This window comes from Oncorhynchus kisutch, linkage group LG13 (assembly GCF_002021735.2).
Source record: "Oncorhynchus kisutch isolate 150728-3 linkage group LG13, Okis_V2, whole genome shotgun sequence".
Classification (NCBI taxonomy): Eukaryota; Metazoa; Chordata; class Actinopteri; order Salmoniformes; family Salmonidae; genus Oncorhynchus; species Oncorhynchus kisutch.
Window position 1 is genome coordinate 77,603,691 of NC_034186.2, and position 22,029 is coordinate 77,625,719.

A 22,029-nucleotide genomic window follows, 5' to 3' on the forward strand; every position below is an offset into this window, starting at 1 on the left:
GAAATGCTTGTGTTCCTAGCTCCAACAGTGCAGTAGTATCTAAACACTGCAAATGTATCAACCACTGCAGATTAATTAAACACACTCCATTAAAACCTGTGTTTGAATTTTAGGGATGGAGAGGTGGAAATGACTTCTGGAATGAGAGGTATCCAGCTGAATGAGTGTCCATGTAAACTGTTTCCACTGTCTTCAACTGTTTCATAAAGGTTTATATTATCTGAGTTATAGTCCAGGACCACACACACAGCAAGGCTGGCATGAAGGGAATGTGAACACACGCCACCACCCTGGGAGAGCCAGCCTCAGTACTGTAGTTACTACTGGTAGAGATGGAGCCTCAGTACTGTAGTTAATACTGTAAGGGAACACCCCCCTGAAATGGACAAAAATTAATGGGAAGTCATTGGCACTGGACAAACCATATACACGGTGTCCAATACCACTCAATTCGGTGTCGTTTCGGTCAAAGTTGATTGCCATTGCCATATGGCAAATGCCAGGTGTAACATTTTGAAAATCCAACAGGTGGCGAGTGCGCTCCACCGTGGTTTTTCATATTGCAAATGCAACAAGTCAACATCCAAAAGCAAAATTTTGAAAAAGTGAGAAAAAAAATCTAAAACTTATCACCCCCATAAAAAAGTGCTTTCTGGACCGTTTTTCGATATTCTTTCGATTTTTTTTCATCAATTAAACATGTATAAGAACTGTATCAACATAATTTAGTAATTTTATTATCATTATTATTTATTTTTTTACTTCTGCATAAGGCATATGTTTTCTCCATTTGCAATATGATTTCATAGGAAGTCAAAAGTCAAAAATAGCTAAATTTTTGAAAAACTTCACCCACCCTTAAAGTGCTTTCTGGTCCGTTTTTTGAAATTCTTTAGAATTTTGTGTCAATTACACACGTATAAGAACTGTATCAACATACTTTAGTCAACATTTATTATCATCATTTTTATTTTATTTTTTACTTATCCATTTGCAATATGATTTCATAGGAAGTCAAAAGTCATAGTCAAAAGTAACTTTTTTTTGGCCAAATGCCATAAGAAATTTGACGTGCTCAAAAATCCTGCCATTGCCTGCTCTCTGTGTCTTTAAGCACCTCACTTTGTCACTCCATCCTTGCTGTGTGTGTGTGAGAGCTTTTCTTTGACATCTGTTGGGAGAAATGACTGATTTACAGTTCAGGAGGGTTACCTAGTCACACATATGAAGTTTTGGAAAGATGTGACTTTTTTAACCCTTCAAAACAGACAGTGTGACCCAATTAAAGGCACTTCCGGTTGGCACAGGAAGCTATAAGTAAACACATGTCTTGATTGAGATAGCCTCTTACAGAATCCTGAGTTTTAAGTCTTTAAGTTAAGAATTGACTGATCTACACAGGGTTGAATGCAGTGATTTTCATAATGACAGGTTATGTGTTTCAAAACACCTTTAGGGTGAATTTCATCACTTCTGGTTGCTCCAGGAAGCTTAGAATCAACACAGGTAGACCTCATAGTGGCCTGATGGACTGTCATCGAAGACAGGTTCATACGGCATTCATAACCCACATAGGCTTCAGGTTGAATTTAGGGGTGCAAGCAATGTATTCCTATGGGGAGAGAAGTCATTGTAATCTGTGAGAACAAAAAAAACTGTTTTACTGTTAAGGGTTAATGCCACACGGTCAAGGTTAGGCTTGCACAGATCGGGAGGACCTCAGGAACGTACCTGAGGTCGAATTGTGCTTCTCATCCTAACGGTTCTCTCACTGTCACCCAAAAGCAAATTACATTTAAGGCCAGGCTTCATTTTGGGCCTACTTTTTTTCACGGTCGCTGCACTCACAGCGAGCTACGGTCAAGCGGGGCATCTCGTTGAACTCGGCACGGCCTAGAGAATATGGAAATGCCATTGCAGGATCTGTGTGTCTTTAAGCACCGCACTTTGTCACTCCATCCTTGCTGTGTGTGTGTGTGTGTGTGTGTGTGTGTGTGTGTGTGTGTGTGTGTGTGTGTGTGTGTGTGTGTGAGAGAGCTTTTCTTTGACATCTGTTGGGAGAAATGACTGACTTACAGTTCATGGGGGTTGCCTAATCACACACAAGATCTGACCTTTTTAACCCTTGGAAACAGCACCTATGACACCATTTTAAGGCACTTCCGGTTTACACAGGAAGCTGAAAGTGAACACATATCCTCCTTGGGGTAGGCAATTATAGAAATTTGAGTTTTAAGTCTTTATGTTAAGAACTGACTTATTTACGGAGGGTTTAGTGAGTGTGTTATTTTTAAAAAATCACAGAAATCTCGCAGAGCTCCGAAGCACACTTTAAAAAGATTTGTATGAAAACGCTGCAACTGGATCTGTAACTGTTTTTACTATTTTTGAACATCACCAATTTGACATTGTACAATTTCTCTTAAATGACGATAGATAAATGGCTGGTTCTTTTTTTATTGACACCGGAGGCTCCTTGACTTTGACGTGAAGTGGAAAAATTATTGCTCTATTTTCATTTTGGACCTTTAATCCCAGAAAAATGGCCATAACTCAAAAAACCGTTGAGGCCTAGACGCCATCTTGTTCGGGGCCAACTGCCCATTATGCCAAACCTACGCTCACATAGTTTCGTCTTCAAAGTCTTTTCCGTTTTGGAGATAAGGCCACGTTGTGATTCGTGATGTTTTGTACATTTGCAATATGATTCCATTCACCCTCTTGTGGGATTTATCGGGACAGCGGAAAAATGACCAAAACTTGATTATTTTATAAAACGGAAACCGAATGTCCGAGAGAGTTCGTTTGATGACTTCCCGGTAGATCCGGCCCTGCCGCACGGCCCGACGCCATCTGCGAAATTTACAAACGTTTTTGGACGTCTGGTAAGGGACCGTACATTTGCAATATGGACTTTCTCACTAACCATATGGCGAATGTCAAAATGTTCCCTTAATGTATGGTAGAGACGGAGCCTCAGTACTGTAGTTACTACTGGTAGAGATGGAGCCTCAGTACTGTAGTTACTACTGGTAGAGTTGGAGCCTCAGTGCTGTGGTTACTACTAGTAGAGATGGAGAGCCGAAGTACTGTAGTTACTACTGGTAGAGATGGAGCCTCAGTACTGTTGTTATTACTGGTATAGATGGAGCCTCGGTACTGTAGTTACTACTGGTAGAGATGGAGAGACTCAGAACTCTAGTTACTACTGGTAGAGATGGAGCCTCAGTACTGTAGATTCTACTGGTAGAGATGGAGAGCCTCAGTACTGTAGTTACTACTGGTAAAGATGGAGCGCCTCATTACTGCAGTTACTACTGGTAGAGATGGAGCCTCAGTACTGTAGTTACTACTGGTAGAGATGGGGCCTCAGTGCTGTAGTTACTACTGGTAGAGATGGAGCCTCAGTACTGTAGTTACTACTGGTAGAGATGGAGAGCCTCAGTACTGTGGTTACTACTGGTAGAGATGGAGCGCCACAGTACTGTAGTTACTACTGGTAGAGATGGAGCCTCAGTACTGTAGTTACTACTGGTAGAGATGGAGCCTCAGTACTGTAGTTACTACTAGTAGAGATGGAGAGCCGAAGTACTGTAGTTACTACTGGTAGAGATGGAGCCTCAGTCTGTAGGTACTACTGGTAGAGTTGGAGCCTCAGTGCTGTAGTTACTACTAGTAGAGATGGAGAGCCGAAGTACTGTAGTTACTACTGGTAGAGATGGAGAGACTCACAACTCTAGTTACTACTGGTAGAGATGGAGCCTCAGTACTGTAGTTTCTACTGGTAGTGTCACACCCTGGTCTTAGTATTTTGTGTTTTCTTTATTTATTTGGTCAGGCCAGGGTGTGACATGGGTTTATTTTGTGGTGTGTTTGTGTTTTGGGGTTTTTCGTAGGTTTTGGGATTGTGGCTTAGTGGGGTGTTCTAGCAAAGTCTATGGTTGCCTGAGGCGGTTCTCAATCAGAGGCAGGTGATTCTCGTTGTCTCTGATTGGGAACCATATTTAGGCAGCCATATTCTTTGAGTGTTTCGTGGGTGATTGTTCCTGTTTCTGTTGTTCACCAGATAGGCTGTATAGGTTTTCACATTCCGTTTGTTGTTTTTGTATTGTTCGCTTTTCTTCTTTATTAAACATGTATGTAAATTACCACGCTGCATTTTGGTCCGACTCTCCTTCGACGGAAGAAAACCGTAACAGAATCACCCACCACAAGAGGACCAAGCAGCGTGGTGACAGGCAGCGACAGCAACAGCAGCGAAAAGAGGAATGGACATGGGAGGACGTTATGGACAGCAGGAGTATGGACTATACTACTTGGGAGGAAATAGACAGGTGGGCGGTCGCCCCGAGAGAGTGCCAGAGCCCGCATGGGATTCGCTGGAGCAGTGCGAGGAGGGCTATAGGAGAATGGAGTTGAAGAGAAAAGCACGGCGGCGCAGAAGGAAGCCCGAGAGTCAGCCCCAAAAATGTATTGGGGGGGGGCTCACAGGGAGTATGGCTACGCCAGGTAGGAGACCTGCGCTAACTTCCTGTGCTTACCGGGGGGCTAAAGAGACCGGGCAGGCACCGTGTTATGCTATGGAGCGCACGGTGTCTCCAGTGCGGGTGCATAGCCCGGTGCGGTACATACCAGCTCTTCGTATTGGCCGGGCTAGAGTGGGCATCGAGCCAGATAAGGTTGGGCAGGCTCGGTGCTCAAGAGCTCCAGTGCGCCTGCACGGTCCGGTCTATCCAGTGCCACCTCCACACACCAGTCCTCCGGTGGCAGCTCCCCGCACCAGGCTTCCTGTGCGTGTCCTCGGCCTAGTACCACCAGTGCCAGCACCACGCACCAGGCCTTCAGTGCGCCTCGCCTGTTCAGCGCTGCCAGAGCCTTTCTCCTCTCCAGCGCCGTCGGAGTCTCCCGCCTGTTTAGCGCTGTCGGAGTCTCCCGCCTGTTTAGCGCTGCCAGAGCCTTCCTCCTCTCCAGCGCTGCCGGAGTCTCCCGCCTGTTTAGCGCTGTCGGAGTCTCCCGCCTGTTTAGCGCTGCCAGAGCCTTCCTCCTCTCCAGCGCTCCTGGAGTCTCCCGCCTGTCTAGCGCTATCAGAGCCTTCCTCCTCTCCAGCGCTGCCGGAGTCTCCCGCCTGTTTAGCGCTGCCAGAGCCTTCCTTCTCTCCAGCGCTGCCGGAGTCTCCTGCCTGTTCAGCGCAGCCAGAACTGCTAATCTGCATGGAGAAGCCAGAGCTGCCAGTCTGCATGGATCAGCCAGAGCTTCCAGTCTGCATGGAGCAGCCAGAGCTGCCAGTCTGCATGGAGCAGCCAGAGCTGCCAGTCTGCATGGAGCAGCCAGAGCTGCCAGTCTGCATGGAGCAGCCAGAGCTGCCTGTCTGCATGGAGCAGCCAGAGCTGCCTGTCTGCATGGAGCAGCCAGTCAGCCAGGATCTTCCAGATCCGCCAGTCAGCCAGGATCTGCCAGTCAGCCAGGATCTTCCAGATCCGCCATTCAGCCAGGATCTGCCAGTCAACCAGGATCTGCCGGAACCGCCAGTCAGCCAGGATCTGCCAGAACCACCAGCTAGCCAGGATCTGCCAGAGCCAACTACCTGCCTGAGCTTCCTCTCAGTACTGGGCTTCCTCTCAGTACTGGGCTTCCTCTCAGTGCTGAGCTTCCCCTCAGTGCCGAGCTTCCCCTCAGTGCCGAGCTACCCCTCAGTCCCGAGCTACCCCTCAGTCCCGAGCTTCCCCTCAGTCCCGAGCTTCCCCTCAGTCCCGAGCTTCTACCTCAGTCCCGAGCTGCCCCTCAGTCCAGTGGGGTCCTTGGTGAGGGTTATTAGGCCAAGGTCGGCGGCGAGGGTCGCCAATCAAAGGACGCGTTACAGGGGGACTAAGACTTGGTTGGAGTGGGGTCCACGTCCCGAGCCGGAGCCGCCACCGTGGACAGACGCCCACCTGGACCCTCCCCTATGGGTTTAAGTGTGCGGCCGGGAGTCCGCACCTTGGGGGGAGGGGTTCTGTCACGCCCTGGTCTTAGTATTTTGTGTTTTCTTTCTTTATTTGGTCAGGCCAGGGTGTGACATGGGTTTATTTTGTGGTGTGTTTGTGTTTTGGGGTTTTTCGTAGGTTTTGGGATTGTGGCTTAGTGGGGTGTTCTAGCAAAGTCTATGGTTGCCTGAGGCGGTTCTCAATCAGAGGCAGGTGATTCTCGTTGTCTCTGATTGGGAACCATATTTAGGCAGCCATATTCTTTGAGTGTTTCGTGGGTGATTGTTCCTGTCTCTGTTGTTCACCAGATAGGCTGTATAGGTTTTCACATTCCGTTTGTTGTTTTTGTATTGTTCGCTTTTCTTCTTTATTAAACATGTATGTAAATTACCACGCTGCATTTTGGTCCGACTCTCCTTCGACGGAAGAAAACCGTAACAGGTAGAGATGGAGAGCCTCAGTGCTGTAGATACTACTGGTAGAGATGGGGCCTCAGTACTGTAGTTACTACTGGTAGAGATGGAGAGCCTCAGTGCTGTAGATTCTACTGGTAGAGATGGAGCCACAGTACTGTAGTTACTACTGGTAGAGATGGAGCCACAGTACTGTAGTTACTACTGGTAGAGATGGAGAGCCTCAGTGCTGTAGATTCTACTGGTAGAGATGGAGCCACAGTACTGTAGTTACTACTGGTAGAGATGGAGCCACAGTACTGTAGTTACTACTGGTAGTGATGGAGCCTCAGTACTGTGGTTACTACTGGTAGAGATGGAGCCACAGTACTGTAGTTACTACTGCTAGAGATGGAGCCTCAGTACTGTAGTTACTACTGGTAGAGATGGAGAGCCTCAGTACTGTGGTTACTACTGGTAGAGATGGAGAGCCTCAGTACTGTAGGTACTACTGGTAGAGTTGGAGCCTCAGTACTGTAGGTACTACTGGTAGAGTTGGAGCCTCAGTGCTGTAGTTACTACTAGTAGAGATGGAGAGCCGAAGTACTGTAGTTACTACTGGTAGAGATGGAGCCACAGTACTGTAGTTACTACTGCTAGAGATGGAGCCTCAGTACTGTAGTTACTACTGGTAGAGATGGAGAGCCTCAGTACTGTGGTTACTACTGGTAGAGATGGAGAGCCTCAGTACTGTAGGTACTACTGGTAGAGTTGGAGCCTCAGTGCTGTAGTTACTACTAGTAGAGATGGAGAGCCTCAGTACTGTAGGTACTACTGGTAGAGTTGGAGCCTCAGTGCTGTAGTTACTACTAGTAGAGATGGAGAGCCGAAGTACTGTAGTTACTACTGGTAGAGATGGAGCCTCAGTACTGTAGTTACTACTGGTAGAGATGGAGAGCCTCAGTACTGTGGTTACTACTGGTAGAGATGGAGAACCTCAGTACTGTAGTTACTACTGGTAGAGATGGAGCCCCAGTACTGTAGATTCTACTGGTAGAGATGGAGAGCTTCAGTACTGTAGTTACTACTGGTAGAGTTGGAGCCTCAGTGCTGTAGTTACTACTAGTAGAGATGGAGAGCCAAAGTACTGTAGTTACTACTGGTAGAGATGGAGAGCCGAAGCACTGTGGTTACTACTGGCTTTGGCAATGTTAACACATGATTCCCATGCCAATAAAGCCCTTGAATTGAATTGAATTGAGAAGGAGCCTCAGTACTGTTGTTATTACTGGTATAGATGGAGCCTCGGTACTGTAGTTACTACTGGTAGAGATGGAGAGACTCAGAACTCTAGTTACTACTGGTAGAGATAGAGAGCCTCAGTAATGTGGTTACTACTGGTAGAGATGGAGCCTCAGTGCTGTAGTTACTACTGGTACAGATGGAGCCTCAGTACTGTAGATTATACTGGTAGAGATGGAGCCTCAGTACTGTAGTTACTACTGGTAGAGATGGAGCCTCAGTACTGTAGTTACTACTGGTAGAGATGGAGCTTCAGTGCTGTAGTTACTACTGGTAGAGATGGAGCCTCAGTACTGTAGTTACTACTGGTAGAGATGGAGCCACAGTACTGTAGTTACTACTGGTAGAGATGGAGCTTCAGTGCTGTAGTTACTACTGGTAGAGATGGAGCCTCAGTACTGTAGATTATACTGGTAGAGATGGAGCCTCAGTACTGTAGTTACTACTGGTAGAGATGGAGCCTCAGTACTGTAGTTACTACTGGTAGAGATGGAGAGCCTCGGTACTGTAGTTACTACAGGTAGAGGTGGAGCCTCAGTACCATAGTTACTACTGGTAGAGATGGAGCCTCAGTACTGTAATTACTACTGGTAGAGATGGAGAACCTCAGTACTGTAGTTACTACTGGTAATGATGGAGCCTCAGTACTTTAGTTACTACTGGTAGAGATGGAGCCTCAGTACTGTAGTTACTACTGGTAGTGATGGAGCCTCAGTACTTTAGTTACTACTGGTAGAGATGGAGCCTCAGTACTGTAGTTACTACTGGTAGAGATGGAGAACCTCAGTACTGTAGTTACTACTGGTAGTGATGGAGCCTCAGTACTTTAGTTACTACTGGTAGAGATGGAGCCTCAGTACTGTAGTTACTACTGGTAGAGATGGATAACCTCAGTACTGTAGTTACTACTGGTAGTGATGGAGCCTCAGTACTTTAGTTACTACTGGTAGAGATGGAGCCTCAGTACTTTAGTTACTACTGGTAGAGATGGAGCCTCAGTACTGTAGTTACTACTGGTAGAGATGGAGCCTCAGTACTGTAGTTACTACTGGTAGAGATGGAGCCTCAGTACTGTAGTTACTACTGGTAGAGATGGAGCCTCAGTACTTTAGTTACTACTGGTAGAGATGGAGCCTCAGTACTGTAGTTACTACTGGTAGTGATGGAGCCTCAGTACTTTAGTTACTACTGGTAGAGATGGAGAACCTCAGTACTGTAGTTACTACTGGTAGTGATGGAGCCTCAGTACTTTAGTTACTACTGGTAGAGATGGAGAACCTCAGTACTGTAGTAACTACTGGTAGTGATGGAGCCTCAGTACTTTAGTTACTACTGGTAGAGATGGAGCCTCCTATCTCCTGCTGCTAGAGGTCTGCCCATTTGAATTGTGTGTCCTTTGGTGTGTGTGTGTTGTAATTGGCTCGTTTTTTTCTGCATGTGTGTGTCCTTTGTCTGCTGCAGCACCAAGCAGCTGCGTGGGACTTATGGATCAGTGTGTGTCCACTGTCCTGGTTTTAGATGATTTAGTCTGTGTTTGTGTATGTGTGGCATTGTGGGTTGATTTGTATGGCAGATTGAAGTCTGTCAGAGTCTGTCTGACATGCCCTGTCGTCAACAGAAACACAATTATTACAATTATTACACAACACAAGTGATCAGGCCCACACCCTGTGTTTATCAGCTAGGCTGGTTGTGTAATAACTCGGTCTGAATTGCATTCAGCTCTCCCTTTTAGTGTAGTGATATAGGGGAAACTGCTGGAGTGGGCCTTGAACCAGTTACCCTGCGCTTAGTTACAGGGCAATTTCTCTACCTCCTATGACATAAAGGCCCAGACTATTGACAGAGGAAGTACTGTAGGTCTGACCCACTTGGTATTATTGTGTCACATTCTGACCATAGTTCTTTAGGGTTTTCCTTGTTTTAGTTTTGGTCAGGACGTGAGCTGGGTGGGCATTCTATGTTGTGTGTCTGGTTTGTCTATTTCTATGTTTGGCCTGATATGGTTCTCAATCAGAGGCAGGTGTTAGTCATTGTCTCTGATTGGGAACCATATTTAGGTAACCTGTTTTGTGTTGGGATTTGTGGGTGGTTGTTTCTTGTCTTTGTGTCTATGCACCAGATAGGACTGTTTTCGGTTTTCACATTTAGTGTTTTGTAGTTTGTTCATGTTAAGTGTCTCTTATTAAAGAACCATGAACTATAACCACGCTGCGTTTTGGTCCGCCTCTCCTTCCCAGGAAGAAAGCTGTTACATATTAAACCGGGTTCATCCCCGAGCCTCAAGACCATTATCCTACAGAGCTAAAGCCTAAATATATTGGCACTTTTAGACAATTTATAATTTCTTCTAAAATCAGTTGACATTGAAAAACGTTGGGTGTTCACACGTGTAATTGTTTGATTAACAATTTCACAGGACCTAAACAATTATAATAATCGAAACTGAAATTGAGATTTGTCACTTCAAAGTAAAAAAATAAATAAAAAATGTATTATTACAAATGATCATTTCTTTGGTTCGAGGCAAGTGATACTCGGCAAGTGTAGTTTATCTCACCTGTGGTAAGTACAGGTGCGTACTGGGTAAAAATAGCCATTCAAGCAGTTTTGAAAGAGAAAACAAAACGTTCTGCCCCATTGTACTCCATTGTACTCCATTGTACTCCATTGTAAAGTACAAGGTTGCCAATATATTTGACAGTATTGGTATATGCATGAGATTCGAGTCTTCATGGCACAGACAAGATGACTCATCATACGAACGCAGTTTCCCAAACCACTTCCTCTACATCTGTGTCCATACAGAGAGAAGAGACAGTTAATGTACTACCTTGAGTTCTTTACAAAATGGCATCACCATAGCAACCATCTCTATGTAACTCATGATCGCATTCAGCCTCGCACTCCCGCTAAGAGCACGTCATGGTGCCTTGAGACGCATCTCGTCTAAGACACAGTGCATTGTGGGTTCTATAGACCATGTTGTTTTTCACGTGTCCAGCAGACAAGAGAGTCAAACAGTCACTGTCTATCCAGACAGTGATCTTTGTTGAGAGGACATGACACACACTAATGGAAAGATGTTAGAAACGCTCCTGTGTGTCTAACACGCACACACAAGGACACACACACACTCACAGACAAGTAGACTGTGTGTGAGTCCAGGCTTATTGTTGAAGAAGGTATGAATAGAGATATGGTATGAACCTTATAGGTCACTGCAATAGTGTATTAGTGCACATCCATTCACTAGGCTTTAATCCAGGGCCCACAGACTCACCTTTTTACTGTCGTGTCTATTCATCAAAAGTATATTAAGAGCAAACAACAAGCATTAGCAGCAGATGATAAAAGGGCATGTTTGGAACTGGAATGGCTGCTCTGACTCTGACTGACTGGACTGGCTGCTCTGACTCTGACTGGACCGGCTGCTCTGACTCTGACTGGACCGGCTGCTCTGACTCTGACTGGACCGGCTGCTCTGACTCTGACTGGACCGGCTGCTCTGACTCTTACTGGACCGGCTGCTCTGACTCTGACTGGACCGGCTGCTCTGACTCTGACTGGACCGGCTGCTCTGACTCTGACTGACTGGACTGGCTGCTCTGACTCTGACTGGACCGGCTGCTCTGACTCTGACTGGACCGGCTGCTCTGACTCTGACTGGACCGGCTGGTCTGACTCTGACTGGACCGGCTGCTCTGACTCTGACTGACTGGACTGGCTGCTCTGGCTCTGACTGACTGGATCGACTGCTCTGACTCTGACTGGACTGGCTGCTCTGACTCTGACTGGACCGGCTGCTCAGACTCTGGAGGGAGGGGGGGGGGGTAGCAACACGCCTGTTGTCACCCAGGCAGAGAAGTGGTACTGTGAGAGGAGATTTGTTGTTTTGGTCCAAGTTCAAGAACAAGACTTGCAGTCCTACCTTGGTCCTCTGCTGTCTCAGGAGCTGAACAGCCAGGACTCCAACAGCAGCTACCCCCCCCCCACACACACACCCTGATGGTGTTTTAGCACTTAACAGGGAATTATTGTCCTCTCAGCCATCGGTCCAGCTGATGAGATCAGCTGAGATCAGCAGGATTTAATAAACAGCAGCCTCTCTGACCAGGACCCGATACCACAGCAGCTTCTCCTCTCTGACCAGGACCCAATACCACAGCAGCCTCTCCTCTCTGACCAGGACCCAATACCACAGCAGCCTCTCCTCTCTGACCAGGACCTGATACCACAGCAGCCTCTCCTCTTTGACCAGTATCTGATACCACAGCAGCCTCTCCTCTCTGACCAGGCCCTGATACCACAGCAGCCTCTCCTCTCTGACCAGGACCTGATACCACAGCAGCCTCTCCTCTTTGACCAGTATCTGATACCACAGCAGCCTCTCCTCTCTGACCAGTATCTGATACCACAGCAGCCTCTCCTCTCTGACCAGGCCCTGATACCACAGCAGCCTCTCCTCTCTGACCAGGACCCAATACCACAGCAGCCTCTCCTCTCTGACCAGGACCTGATACCACAGCAGCCTCTCCTCTTTGACCAGTATCTGATACCACAGCAGCCTCTCCTCTCTGACCAGTATCTGATACCACAGCAGCCTCTCCTCTCTGACCAGGCCCTGATACCACAGCAGCCTCTCCTCTCTGACCAGGCCCTGATACCACAGCAGCCTCTCCTCTCTGACCAGGACCTGACACCACAGCAGTGGACATGAGAGTGTCAGTGTACAGGGCAGGACTGAGGGACCAAGTGTACAGGGCCAAGCACCTGGGGTCTGCTGCATCTGCTCGGCTTATGACATAACGCTATGAATGTCTGACGTAGCATGCACTAGGTCAGACCAGCCCATTATACCTGTTGCACCACCCAGATGTAACATCCAGGCGGGTCCTTCCTACACTCGGTGAACAGGCATAGGTTTGAAACTCAGCCCCATCCTTCATTGTCTACAGCAGTGTGTGTGTGTGAGCGCTCCTCATCTTTGCTCTCTGCCTGCCTGTCGGTCTGGCTGTCCTCAGGTGAATCTGATTGATCCTGACCCCAAGTTAGAACAGCTCCAGATTACAGTGTTAGGATCAGTGATAGAGGTTGTGAGCCAACCAACCTTCATGCTGTTACCTGAGGAGACCTGGGGATGTGACAACCGTTTGGACTACTGCACGGAAACCCTGGACTATTGCACCTTATACACATGTGAAATGAAACCTGGCCCAATAATGTGAATAGTATAAATGTGGATGACAGGACTCTTGTCTGGTGCCTGAATTGTGAAAGAGTGTGTGAGTGGATATGTGCATGTGGAAGTGTGATTGTGGGGACTTATCACTGTCATTATTTTAGTTTGTTAGGTAGGAAAAGAGATGCTATTGCATAGGTTGGGTGAGGACATCAGAGGACTGTGTGACTCGTAATGTAACTCCTGGCCCAGTGTGACTCATGGTTTTACTCCTGGCCCAGTGTTACTTGTGGTGTAACCCCTGGCCCAGTGTGACTCATGGTTTTACTCCTGGCCCAGTGCGACTCATGGTTTCCCTCCTGGCCCAGTGTTACTTGTGGTGTAACCCCTGGCCCAGTGTGACTCATGGTTTTACTCCTGGCCCAGTGTGACGCATGGTTTCCCTCCTGGCCCAGTGTTACTTGTGGTGTAACTCCTGGCCCAGTGTGACTCATGGTTTTACTCCTAGCCCAGTGTGACTTGTGATGTAACTCCTGGCCCAGTGTGACTCATGGTTTTACTCCTGGCCCAGTGTGACTTGTGATGTAACTCCTGGCCCAGTGTGACTTGTGGTGTAACTCCTGTCCCAGTGTGACTCATGGTTTTACTCCTGGCCCAGTGTGACTTGTGGTGTAACTCCTGGCCCAGTGTGACTTGTGGTTTTACTCCTGGCCCAGTGTGACTTGTGGTTTTACTCCTGGCCCAGTGTGACTTGTGGTGTAACTCCTGGCCCAGTGTTTCATCTCATTGGCGGTATTAATCTAAGTCTTCCGTAAGCCTACTGCAGTATGGCGACCTCTAAATCTATCTGTTCAATCAGCTTCTTTACCAGTCAGAGGTTAATGTAGACATAGACCTGCTTCAGGAGGAGTGATAATAACATCATAAAGGCATTCTGATGCCCTATATACCTCATCTAGAGGCAACAAAGTTCCTGGGGATGGGGGGGAGGCACTAAAGAAACAATTGATTCTCTGCTAAAATCTGGGTAAAAGACTAAAATAAATGTGTGTCTTATTCATTACGTTTAGTAATGTCTTTCTTTTCTAAAGTCTACCAACCTTGCCAGCAGGCTTGTTAGTTAGACAAGCTACAGTGCATTTGGAAAGTGTTCAGACCCCTTGACTTTTCCCACATTTTGTTACATTTCAGCCTTATTCTAAAGTGGATTAAATCATGTTTTTACCTCATCAGTCTACACACAGTACCCCATAATGACCAGTGAAAACAGTTTTTTAGACATTTTTGCAACTTTATTCTAAATAAAAAACTGAAATACCTTACAGAGGTATTCAGACCCTTATTTACAGAGGTATTCAGACCCTTTGCTATGAGTCTCAAATTTGAGCTCAGGTGCATCCTGTTTCCATTGATCATCCTTGAGATGTTTCTACAACTTGACTTGAGTCCACCTTTGGTAAATTCAATTGATTGTACATGACTTGGAAAGGCACACACCTGTGCCTTTTCTGGTCCCACATTTGACAGTGCATGTCATATCAAAAACCAAGTCAAGAGGTCGAAGGAATTGTCCGTAGAGCTCCTAGACAGCATTGAAGGTCCCCAAGAACACAGTGGCCTCCATCATTCCTAAATGGAAGAAGTTTGGACTCTTCCTAGAGCTGGCCACCCGGCCAAACTGAACAATCGGGGGAGAAGGGCCTTGGTCAGGGAGATGACCAAGAACTCGAAAGAATCCGACAGAGCTCCATCGTTCCTCTGTGGAGATAGGAGAACCTTCCAGAGGGACAGCCATCTCTCAGGCCTTCATGGTAGAGTGGCCAGATGGAAGCCTCAGTAAAAGGCACATGACAGCATGCTAAGAGTTTGCCAAAAGGCATCAAAAGGGCTCTCAGACCATGAGAAACAAAATTATCTGGTCTGATGAAACCAAGATTGAACTCATTGGCCTGAATGCCAAGCGTCACGTCTGGAGAAAACCTGGCACCATCCCTATGGTGAAGCATGGTGGCGACAGCATCATGCTGTGGGAATGTTATTCAGCGGCAGGGACTGGAGGACTAGTCAGGATCGAGGCAACGATGAACGGAGCAAAGTACAGAGAGATCCTTTACGAAACCTGCTGCAGATCGCTCAGGACCTCAGATTGGGGATAAAGGTTCACCTTCCAACAGGACAACGACCCTAAGCATACAGCCAAGAAAACGCATGAGTGGCTTTGGGACAAGTCTCTGAATGTCCTTGAGTGGCCCAGCCAGAGCCCGGACTTGAACCCGATCTAACATCTCTGGAGAGACCTGTAAATAGCTGTGCAGCGACACTCCCCATCCAACCTGACAGAGCTTGAAAGGATCTGCAGAGAAGAATGGGAGAAACTCCCCAAATACAGGTGTGCCAAGCTTGTAGTGTCATACCCAAGAAGACTCGAGGCTGTAATCGCTGCCAAAGGTGCTTCAGCAAAGTACTGAGTAAAGGTCTGAATACTTATGTAAATTGAACGTTTACGTTTTTTTTTTTATACATTTGCAAACATTTCTATGAACCTGTTTTTGCTTTGTCATTATGGGGCATTGTGTGTGGATTGGTGAGGGAAAAAACTATGTAATCAATTTTATAATAAGGCTGTAACGTAATAAAATGTGGGAAAAGTCAAGGGGTCTGAATACTTTCCAAATGCCCTGTAGCTACTCTAACTTGATAGCCTGAAATGGCTCTTGGTAGCTAGTTATGAGGCTAGCTAAAGCCAACTTCATAAAATATCTATGTGGCTAGTAGTATTACAGAGAAACAATAACAACATATCTTTTTTATTATTCTTATTTTTTAAACAGGACACATCTGAGGGGGCATGTGCCCTTGTGCCCCCTGTGGGCTTGATGCCTCTGCCTAGAGGAGAATGTACTGGGGCCTTCTGTCACTCAAATGCATGGCTTTTTCCATTGCAGCACCAGAGTGTAACCAGTGATTATGTTAATGTGAGCTCTACTGTTATTTTTGGGGAAGTGTGTTTCCATCACCCAGTGTGACACTAAAGACGTGTGAAGAGGAGAATCAACAACTTCTGCATAATCAAAACAGTTGCTTTGTGAGAAAGTGTTAACCCTGGATCTTAATGCATGTTCACAGTTAGCCATTGTTATGTAAAGGACACCATGTAGCCATACCAAACATAACATATCATACTACTACTATACTAATTTGGTATCCCAGAATTACGTTTACTATGTTATGTCTAGTCTATGAGACCAGGCTGTTATGATATGTCCCTGCTCAGCCTCTACAGTACCAGAAACATTGGCAGTAGCCTACACATGTGGAAACACACATCTCCACTTATTCACTGCTGCCTCGGGTGGGGGGGGGGGGGGGGCAGACCCCCTCAACACCACTGGTCCTGAGCCGTGAGAACGCACAAGGGTGAGGGAGGAGACACAGACTTGACGTCAAGGAAACCTTATCTCGCGCTGAGCCCTTCTTTATATAAATCTCGCCGCGGAAGAAATCCCATTATAACATTAGAGAGAGACCAATTTACGGGATTACACGCGCTCACAGTGTTCAGAGACCTCAACAACCAAACAGCCTCTTTCTTTCCCATCTCGAGGATTTAACTATCTACCTGCACTAATGCTTGACTTCCACTGATGTGGGACAACTTCTGACATTTGCTCGTAGCTCTTGATGAACTCGTATTCCTGAGTTTGGACATTCGGTTGTATCCAGTCTTCATCCATTTCACTCAATTATGGACTTGTAGGATTTATTTTACTTTCTGAGAATACTTTGGAGATTCCCATCTGTTCCATGATTTGTTTTATAGTCCAGTCCAGTGGTGTTTTTTCAGCGCACCTTTATTTTTAAAGGGCGAGTTTTATTAGTTTGACTTATTTTATTATCTTATCATCATGCTGTTGAGTATGCGACGACACAGTCTGCGGCTCCAGCACCAACTCCACCGGTGGAGCATCGGTGATACCGGGAGCCACCTATCAGACAGCCTCGCGTCTCCAGCGTGCATGTCCCGCTCCAAATCCTGTACGAACTCCGCCGGGGAATCGGATGGGAGCCGCGACAGCTGGGCCTCTTTAGACTCCACAGACTCCGTCATCTCCACTGGGTCTACCGGGAATACCGGCGGCAGCTCGAGACCGTATCGCGTGGTGCTGCTGGGCGCCAGTGGGGTCGGTAAAACCGCGATTGCCAGCATCTTCGCTGGAGCGGCGGACAGCATGGACAGTGACGAGTGCGAGCTCTATGGAGGTGAATGAATTACAATGCGCTTGTTAATAAGGAAAATCTGCTTTATAGGGTAGGTCAGTATTATGGCTTTGTGATGGATGTATTTAATGCTGTTGTGCGTAATGGGCACATAGGGAAACATCCACTTGGCCTCCTTTTTACGCATCCCTCTTACATCAATATAAAAGTAAGATGCTTGAACAATACTAATTGTATGAATATAAATGTTGGTTGTAAATGTGATTCTTAACACAGTGATTGGTTTGTTCTTCAGATGAGGTGTGTGAGCAGACCATCACAGTGGATGGAGAGAAAGCCACAGTCACTCTAGTGGACAACTGGGACTCAGAGGTAAGAGAGAAACGTCTAATGGTTACTTGATGAAACTGTAGTCTGTAGGCCTAGTTTCAACTCTGTCTTGCTGTGTGTGTGTTTTAGCCATACTCTAACAGTTTGTTTACATGTCACAGCTCTAACGTAGTCTCTATTTGTGTTCCCTTCAGGATGAGGGAGGGTCTTCTCAGGACCAGTGTATACAGACAGGCGATGCGTACCTGCTGGTCTACTCTATAACTGACCGGTCCTCCTTCCTGAAAGCCTCAGAGCTACGTATATCCCTCCGCCAACACCGCCCTGCCCACCACACGCCAATCATCCTGGTGGGAAACAAGTGTGACTTGGTCCGCCGCAGAGAGGTGTCAGTTAATGGTGAGATTAGAGGCACAAGTTTGGTGTGTGTGTGTGTGTGTGTTTGCATGCGTGCACATGTGTATACAGTTGATGTCAGAAGTTCACATACACTTAGGTTGGAGTCGTTAAAACTTGTTTTTCAACCACTCCACAAATTTCTTGTCGGCTAGGACATCTACTTTGTGCATGACACGAGTAATTTTTCCAACAATTGTTTACAGACAAATTATTTCACTTATAATTCACTGTATCACAATTTCAATGGGTCAGATGTTGAATGTGCCTTTCAACAGCTTGGAACATTCCAGAAAATGATGTCAAGGCTTTAGAAGCTTCTGATAGGCTAATTGACATAATTTGAGTCAATTGGAGGTGTACCTGTGGATGTATTTCAAGGCCTACCTTCAAACTCAGTGCCTCTTTGCTTGACATCAAGGGAAAATCAAAAGAAATCAGCCAAGACCTCAGAAACAAATTGTAGACCTCCACAAGTCTGGTTCATCCTTGGGAGCAATTTCCAAACGCCTGAAGGTACCACGTTCATCTGTACAAACAATAGTACGCAAGTATAAACACCATGGGACCACGCAACCATCATACCACTAAGGAAGGAGATGCGTTCTGTCTCCTAGAGATGAACGTACTTTGGTGCGAAAAGTGCAAATCAATCCCAGAACAACAGCAAAGGACGTTGTGAAGATGCTGGAGGAAACAGGTACAAAAGTTTCTATATCCACAATAAAACAAGTCCTATATCGACATAACCTGAAAGGCTACTCAGCAAGGAAGAAGCCACTGCTCCAAAACCCCCATAAAAAGCCAGACTATGGTTTGCAACTGCACATGGGGACAAAGATCGTACTTTTTGGAGAAATGTCCTCTGGTCTGATGAAACAAAAATAGAACCGTTTGGTCATAATGACCATCGTTATGTTTGAAGGTTAAAGGGGAGGCTTGCAAGCCGAAGAACACCATCCCAACCGTGAAGCACGGGGGTGGCAGCATCATGTTGTGGGGGTGCTTTGCTGCAGGAGGGACTGGTGCACTTCACAAAATAGATGGCATCATGAGGGAAGAATATTATGTGGACATATTGAAGCAACATCTCAATACATCAGTAAGGAAGTTAAAGCTTAGTCGCAAATGGTTCTCCCAAATGGACAATGACCCCAAGCATACTTCCAAAGATGTGGCAAAATGGCTTAAGGACAACAAAGTCAAGGTATTGGAGTGGCCATCACAAAACCCTGACCTCAATCCTATAGAAAATGTGTGGGCAGAACTGAAAAAGCGTGTGCGAGCAAGGAGGCCTACAAACCTGACTCAGTTACACCAGCTCTGTCAGGAGGAATGGGCCAAAATTCACCCAACTTATTGTGGGAAGCTTGTGGAAGGCTACCCAAAACATTTGACCAAAGTTAAACAATTTAAAGGCAATGCTACCAAATACTAATTGAGTGTATGTAAACTTCTGACCCACTTGGAATTTGATAAAATAAATCAAATCTAAAATAAATCATTCTCTCTACTATTATTCTGACATTTCACATTTTTTAAATAAAGTGGTGATCCTAACTGACCTAGGCCAGGGAATTTTTACTAGAATTAAATGTCAGGAATTGTGAAAAACTGAGTTTAAATGCATTTGGCTAAGGTGTATGTAAAACTTCCGACTTCAACTGTATGTTACAGAGGGCTGTGGATGATCTTTGGTGTTTGATGGTGTATTTATGAGTTTCTCAGCAGCTATCTGAATATGTGTGACTGTTTTTCCCTCCAGAGGGCCGTGCGTGTGCTGCAGTGTTTGACTGTAAGTTCATCGAGACGTCAGCGGCGATGCAACACAATGTCTGGCCAGCCTTCCATGGCATTGTACAGCAGCTACGACTACGCAGAGACACCAAGGAGAACAATGACCGCCGCAGACACACACACTCACACACACGCCGCGACAGCATACCCAAGAAGGCCAAACGCTTCCTGGACAAGATGGTGGCCAAGAACAATGCCAACGTTGCATTCCGCCTGAAGTCCAAATCCTGCCATGACCTTTCAGTGCTCTAAGACCCAGGACACACACACAACTCCACCCCTACTGCAGTCTACATTAGACTGACCCCTCAAAACTGTCACCCCATTCGCCAGCCTCTGTGACGGTCTGGAGAATCAACCAATGGACATGCAGTGTTCTGACATTCTCAGCCGACAGAGCGATTGAAATAGTAAAAGAGAGAGGTGCTAGATAATTAGTGATCTCTAATCCTTTTAGGATCCCTCACTGAGACTCTCTCCTCTCTCTCTCTCTATCATCTCTTGTTCTCTCTCCCAAGTGCTTTAACTAGGTTAGCCGGACAATTTGAATTCTGATAACAAGGTGTTTGTATGTCTGTGGTTTTGTACATAGTCCTATCTGTCCAATTGAGATAACTGACAATCTGCACTGCTCATCTTGTGTATGTTTTACTGTGTGTGGATATTTTCCATTGGTTTTGTTTAGCAGTGGAATAAAATCCATCTTTTCTTTAAAATGTTATAATGTTCACTTGTTGTATTTGTCTTGCTAGACTCCAATAACATCACACACACACACATGCTATTGGAACATGACTCAGCAGGTGACGTGTGTGTGTGTGTGTGTGTGTGTGTGTGTGTGTGTGTGTGTGTGTGTGTGTGTGTGTGTGTGTGTGTGTGTGTGTGTGTGTGTGTGTGTGTGTGTGTGTGTGTGTGTGTGTGTAGGTGTGTGTGTGTGTGTGTGTGTGTGTGTGTGTGTGTGTGTGTGTGTGTGTGTGTGTGTGTGTGTGTGTGTGTAGGTGGGTGTGTGTAGGTGGGTGTGTGTAGGTGGGTGTGTGTTCCCACCAGGATGATTGGCACTGACCCCCTAGAGACCTGGGATTGGGGCCAGGGCAGTAGTGTGTGTGAGAGAGGGATAATTAGGCTACCTTCAGCCAGAGTGGGAATGAGAGCCAGAGTGGGAATGGTTATACATTTGGCTAATTCTCAACTAACCACATGGTACCTTTAGTTTAGACAAGTGGTTTTGAACTTTTTAATTATTTTTTTATTTTACCTTTATTTAACTAGGCAAGTCAGTTAAGAACAAATTCTTATTTACAATGACGTCCTACCCCAGCCAAACCCAGATGATGCTGGGTCAATTGTGCTCCACCCTGTGGGACTTCCAATCACGGCCGGAGGTGCTGCAGCCTGGAGCCTTTTGAATCTTCTTGTGATGCTAAGTGCACAACACCAAGTCAGCAACTGTAAATACAACCAGATCACCTGGCCTGTCTGACTATTTGGGATACAGTTCCTTATTCTACCAATCAGCACACTGTATCAGTTCATTATTACAGGGGACCTATCAGAGGTGTGTGTCTGTGTGAGAAGCAGTCATATCTGTGTCTCAGCTAAGCTCCTCTAAACAGCTTACGACTAGACATTCTCAGACAGGAAGCAGTCATATCTGTGTCTCAGCTAAGCTCCTCTAAACAGCTTACGACTAGACATTCTCAGACAGGAAGCAGTCATATCTGTGTCTCAGCTAAGCTCCTCTAAACAGCTTACGACTAGACATTCTCAGACAGGAAGCAGCCATATCTGTGTCTCAGCTAAGCTCCTCTAAACAGCTTACGACTAGACATTCTCAGACAGGAAGCAGTCATATCTGTGTCTCAGCTAAGCTCCTCTAAACAGCTTACGACTAGACATTCTCAGACAGGAAGCAGTCATATCTGTGTCTCAGCTAAGCTCCTCTAAACAGCTTACGACTAGACATTCTCAGACAGGAAGCAGTCATATCTGTGTCTCAGCTAAGCTCCTCTAAACAGCTTACGACTAGACATTCTCAGACAGGAAGCAGTCATATCTGTGTCTCAGCTAAGCTCCTCTAAACAGCTTACGACTAGACATTCTCAGACAGGAAGCAGCCATATCTGTGTCTCAGCTAAGCTCCTCTAAACAGCTTACGACTAGACATTCTCAGACAGGAAGCAGTCATATCTGTGTCTCAGCTAAGCTCCTCTAAACAGCTTACTACTAGACATTCTCAGACAGGAAGCAGTCATATCTGTGTCTCAGCTAAGCTCCTCTAAACAGCTTACGACTAGACATTCTCAGACAGGAAGCAGTCATATCTGTGTCTCAGCTAAGCTCCTCTAAACAGCTTACTACTAGACATTCTCAGACAGGAAGCAGTCATATCTGTGTCTCAGCTAAGCTCCTCTAAACAGCTTACGACTAGACATTCTCAGACAGGAAGCAG

The 22,029-nt window shown here is 46.2% G+C and overlaps 1 protein-coding gene across 1 annotated transcript; it reads left to right on the forward strand.

Annotated features, from left to right (window-relative positions):
• The first annotated feature begins 16,313 nt into the window (after positions 1-16,313).
• gem (GTP binding protein overexpressed in skeletal muscle) lies at positions 16,314-20,301 on the forward strand. Its single transcript, XM_031787533.1, has 4 exons — positions 16,314-17,099; positions 17,353-17,429; positions 17,582-17,786; positions 19,549-20,301. The coding sequence occupies exons 1-4, from the start codon at positions 16,745-16,747 to the stop codon at positions 19,830-19,832; spliced, it is 921 nt and encodes a 306-aa protein (XP_031643393.1). The 5' UTR covers positions 16,314-16,744; the 3' UTR covers positions 19,833-20,301.
• Positions 20,302-22,029: the final 1,728 nt, after the last annotated feature.